Raw genomic sequence first — 5376 nt, 5'->3', positions numbered from 1 at the left:
TCACCACTCTGTGGTATCTTGGGCACAAACCGTCCCTTTTTATTTTCTAATCTGTGCACTATTGTTAGGTGCTTAATATTCTTTGCTGAATGAGTATACATTAGCTAAATGAATGATTGATTTAAATTTAAAATAAATATTTTAAATGTTTTTTCCCACCTATTAACTGGGAGCAAATGAAAGAATATTTTCTTTGTAGACAACAGTGGAGTCCCTCCATGGTTTATGAGTGATGCAATGGGTTACAACAGATTTCTATTAACAGAAAGGTTGTCAGTTTGAGTTCACCTAGAGGTTTATAAGAAAAAACGCCAAACAATTTACTTCTGAAACACCAGCTGAAAACCTCATTCTATGCTGACGTACATGGAGTGGTCAGGAGTTGGATCGACCCAGTCACTGATTTTTGCTGTGTGGTGGGTGTTCATATGTTCTCGGTGAGATGGATTGGGATTATAATTTTTGCTTGTTTGATTGCAGACCTCCTCTTCCCTGGCAGCCTCAGACCGGATGGGATCCACTGCTAGTACAAGTAACGTGACCGAGTTAATTCTCACCGGCCTCTTCCAGGACCCAGAGGTGCAGAGAGTGTGCTTTGTGGTGTTCCTTCCTGTGTACCTGGCCACAGTGGTGGGCAATGGCTTCATCGTGTTGACAGTCAGTGTGAGCAAGAGTCTACATTCCCCCATGTACTTCTTCCTTAGCTACCTGTCCCTGGTGGAGATCAGTTACTCCTCTACTATCGTCCCAAAGGTTATCACTGACTTGCTCACCGAGATTAAAACCATCTCCCTGCAGGGCTGTATAACTCAGATCTTCTTCTTTCACTTCTTTGGGGTGGCAGAGATTCTGTTGCTCACAGTAATGGCTTATGATCGCTATGTGGCCATCTGCAAACCCTTACACTACACCACCACCATGAGTCAGTCTGTATGCCACTCTTTGGTGGCAGGTTCCTGGCTGGGGGGCCTAATTCACTCCATGATTCAGATCCTTATCACTGTCCAATTGCCCTTCTGTGGCCCCAATGTAATTGACCACTATTTCTGTGACCTCCATCCTCTCTTCAAGATTGCCTGCTCTGATACCTTTGTGGAGGGCATCATTGTTTTGGTTAACAGCTTAATTGCTGTCGTAGCCTTTCTCCTCTTGATATCTTCTTACATTGTGATCTTGGTCCACTTGAGGAATCATTCCGCAGAGGGGAGGCGCAAAGCTCTCTCCACCTGTGCCTCCCACATCACGGTGGTCATCTTGTTCTTTGGACCTGCCATCTTCCTCTACTTGAGGCCCTCTTCCACCTTCACTGAGGATAAACTGGTGGCGGTGTTCTACACGGTCATCACCCCCATGCTGAACCCCATCATCTACACCCTGAGAAATGCAGAGGTGAAGAATGCTATGAGAAGGTTGTGTGGCAGGAAAGTGAACTCAGGAGTGGAGTGACAATGAAAGGATAACAAGATAAAAGTCAACCTATGAGCAGAGCGATCAGTCATGTGGTTTGAGTTTATTCAGCCATAAAAGAATAGAGAAAGAGTTAAACTCTTAATATTATGTGTTGTATATTAGGGGAGGTACTTCTTCTCTACTGTATTAATCACATCCCTCTGATAGTTGTCCACATTTTGGAGAAAGTGGAATATTGTGCTGCTTTCCTTCTTGTCTTCAGTTGTGTAGATTAGAAAGTGTAAAGGCTTTAGGGAACGATTACCTGGAGATGGCCTCCCTTTTGTTTACTAATGATTTAATCTGGAATTCTTTCATTTAACCTCTTAGTGTTAGCACATTGTGGTGGGTGAAAATATTACAACAATTGGAGACACAGAAGGTTATCATTTCTTTTCTTTTTTTTTCCTTTTTCTTAATTTTTAAAATATACTTGTATTTGGGACTCTTACATCTCTTCTCACAGTCCATACATTCATCCAGTGTGTCAAGCACATCTGCACATATGCTGCCAACATTATTGTCAAAGCATTCTCTTCCCACTTGAGCCCCCGATATCAGCTCCCCATTTCTTCCCTCTGTCCCCCAACCTCCATCCCTCATGAACCCTTTATAAGTTATAGATTATTATTTTCATTTCTTTCATCATCCTCTGTTGTCCCTTACCTACTTTTCTGTTGTTCATTGCCCTGAGAGGGGGTTATAGGTTGATTCTTGTGATCGATTCCCTCTTTCTTCCCTCACCCTCTCCTAGTCCTTTTGGTATCTCTACTCTCATTGTTGGCCCTGGGGAAGTTGATCTATCCTGGATTCCCTATGTTGGGGGCTCTTATCTGTAGCAGTGTGTAGGTTCTGGTCTAATTTGACTTGTAAGGAAGAATTGAAGTCATGATAGTGGGGTGAAGGAAGCACCAAGGACTAGATGAGAGTTGTGTGTTTCATTGTGCTATACTGCTCCTTGACTGGCTCATTACTTCATTGTGATCCCTCTGTGAGGGGATGTCCAATTGTCTACAGATGGGCATTGGGTCTCCACTCCATGCCCCTTTCCCTCCCTCTCCCTCCAACACACACATTCACCTTGGGTATGATTTTGTTCTGGGTCTTAGATACCTGGTACCTGATCCCATCGACACCTCATGGTCACACAGGTTGGTGAGCTTCTTCCATGTGGGTTTTGCTGCTTCTCAGCTAGATGGTTGCTTGTTTATCTTCAAGCCTTTAAGGCCTCTACATTTTTTGATAGCTCAGCACCATCAGTTTTTTTCACATTTACTTATGCACCTATGTCTTCAGTGATCCAGTTGGGAAGGTGAGCATCACAGAATGCCGGGCTGTTAGAACAAAGCATCCTTGTGTTGAGGGAGTACTTCAGTTGAGGCACAATGTCCATCCACAACCTTAATTCTTAACATATAGATATGAGTACATAGTTCTATTCCTCTCTCATTTAATATATATATGTATATACACATATATATGTATATATATATATATATTTACTTACCTGTATTTCGACCTCTGTAAATGACCTTTGCCTCCAGGTTATTTCCTCTATTCCGTTTTACTTTCCTCTTGTCCCACCATTATGTTTGGCCTTCATTCAGGTTTAGTAATTCCTCGCTGCTACATTGCCCTTGATTAAGCCCCACAAGGCATCCTACGGCCTTTTCTACATTGATTTTGGTTCACTTGTTCCCTGTCTGTGGGTTGGTCCTCACCCTCGACCCCCGCACTCCCTTTCTCTCATCACCCCTTCTCTCATATCCCCCTGCAATCATTGGTCCTGTTCTTTTCATCTCTGAATTATTTATCCTGACTATCTTATCTAGATAGACATGCAGATGCATTAATAAGTGCAAAACCCCAGCTAAGCCAAATAAAACAACAAAGGAAGTCAAGACCAACAAAACAACAACAACAACAAAAAGAAAGTCACTGACAAAAATGGAAAGGCCTATAAATAGTTCAACGTCTGTTTGTTGGCCTTTACATGTTTTCCAGTGTGTCTGATGGTGTGCCACACTGTGTCTCCAAAGCTTTGTCTCTCCTTACTGGGGTCTCCTTACTGGAGTCCCAGAAATGCTTCTCTATTTCATTGGGTCATTCCACTCCATTAGTCAGATTTTCACATTTGGAATTTCATTTCATGGGAGAAGGCATTGTTAGTTAACAATGTCTAAGGAAGGCAAAATACAATAAGAGGATTTTATATCATGTTTTCCATGATGTATAAAACACTTCTGTTTCTGAGCACTGAGGTAAGGAAATGTATTCATTTGGCTTTGTATTCATTTGTATTTTAAATGTCTTAATTCAAGTCTACCTTGCTGCATGTTTTGGTATAACCTGTGAGCTAAGAATAGTGTTTGAATGGTTGAAAAAAAAAAAAGGTAATATGTTGTGAATTGTGACCGTGATATGAAATTCAAATTTTAGTATTTGTAAATAAAGTTAATTGGACTCTGCTTCACATGTTGTCCATGGCTGCTTCCAAGCTACAGTGCCTGAGTCAAGCAGTTGTCGGAAAGACTGGATCATCACAGTCGCACAGTGTGTATTATCTGACCCTTTACTAACCCCTGGTTTATGCCACAGAGAAACTTTTTGCTTACTCAACAAACAAGAAGACCGGGGGCCTGTCATTCCAGGGTTGGCTTGCTAATTCTATGATGCAAGCACTCTGTCCCTCTTCAATTCTTTCATGTGTTCCCTAATGATTTAAAGAGGAGGGAAGGGAGGGCAACATCTTTTTACATCGGTAAATATTTCCCAGAAAATTTCTAGCATGATTTCTCTTATGTTTATTGTCAAGAGAGGGCAAAGGAGACAATGAAAGGAAGTCCTGGTAAAGAAAATGGGATGATATTATAGTTTTAAATCAATATTGTGGATTGACTTCTGTCCCATAAAATGATTAGTTGAATTACTAAACTCTGCATCAACTAATTGAGGAATAATGGATAATAGTCTCCCTAGTCATTAACCATGTTTTTTGGAGAGTTGTCCCTATTTCCTCTCCCCCACTACAGTTTTATTGGCACATCATACAATTCAGTAATTCAATCACATCAAGAAGAGTTGTAAAATCATCACCACAATCAGTTTTAAAACATTTTCTTCGTTCTACTTGTTACTAGCTCCCCATTTCCCTGCAACCTCCCATAACCTTCCATAACCCCAAGGACTCGTTAATCCATCTCAAAAGATTTACCAATCTTAGATTTAATATACAGAAAAAATATTTGAAAAAAACTACCCAAAACAAAAACTAACAATAACCACCACAAAATAAAATAGAAACTTCAATAAAAAGAAAGCAGAAAATATTAAAGATTAGAACAAACTATGGAAGTGTATGATGTGTGAATTTTATATCAAAAAAGTTATTAAAAATAAAGAACTAGAACAAATTTAAGTGACTTAAAAGGGAGATCACAGGATCACTCTAATTCCGAGCCCCCTCATTTGCACACTCAAAAATACAGAGGTGAGAATGCTTGTGAAAATAGGGATTTTCTTAGCAGATGTTATCAAATTAAGGAGGTCATACTGGAGTAGGATGGGTCCGAATCCTAAGCACTTGTGAGCGACAGTTTGTTAATGAGAAAGACAGGTGCAGAAATGGAGTCATATACAAGGAGACAGCTGTGTGTGGGCACTTAGGCATAAGACAACAAATGCCAGGAGACAACTTGGGATACCAGCAGCTGACAGAGACAGAAGATAGCCCGCATAATGCCCTGAATTAAATGTCTGTTTTGAAAGTCACCAACCTGTCCTGATTTGTTATGGTAGCCTAGGAAACCATGACAACCAGACACATTTTTTTTTCCTCTTGGGCTGGACACATTACTGACTGGACATCTGTCATTAGGAAGGAGTGTCTACCACAGGGAGTTACTTGGTGTCTGATGTCTTGGTGTA

General features: G+C 40.8%; 1 protein-coding gene across 1 annotated transcript; it reads left to right on the top strand.

Moving 5' to 3' along the window:
- The first annotated feature begins 510 nt into the window (after positions 1-510).
- On the top strand, positions 511-1446 carry LOC101638390 (olfactory receptor 4B1-like). The gene has a single exon (XM_004708451.1). It carries the CDS (start codon positions 511-513, stop codon positions 1444-1446), a length of 936 nt encoding a protein of 311 aa, XP_004708508.1.
- Positions 1447-5376: the final 3930 nt, after the last annotated feature.

The sequence above is a fragment of the Echinops telfairi genome, unplaced genomic scaffold (assembly GCF_000313985.2).
Source record: "Echinops telfairi isolate 266 unplaced genomic scaffold, ASM31398v2 ScPeMD7_60;HRSCAF=208, whole genome shotgun sequence".
NCBI classification, from domain to species: domain Eukaryota; kingdom Metazoa; phylum Chordata; class Mammalia; order Afrosoricida; family Tenrecidae; genus Echinops; species Echinops telfairi.
Note: the sequence above shows the minus strand (reverse complement) of the source record. Positions and strands in the feature narration are given on the sequence as shown.

Bases quoted from the DNA above. Each gene is read 5' to 3' on its own strand.
- LOC101638390 (XM_004708451.1), top strand. From the start codon at position 511: ATGGGATCCACTGCTAGTACAAGTAACGTGACCGAGTTAATTCTCACC.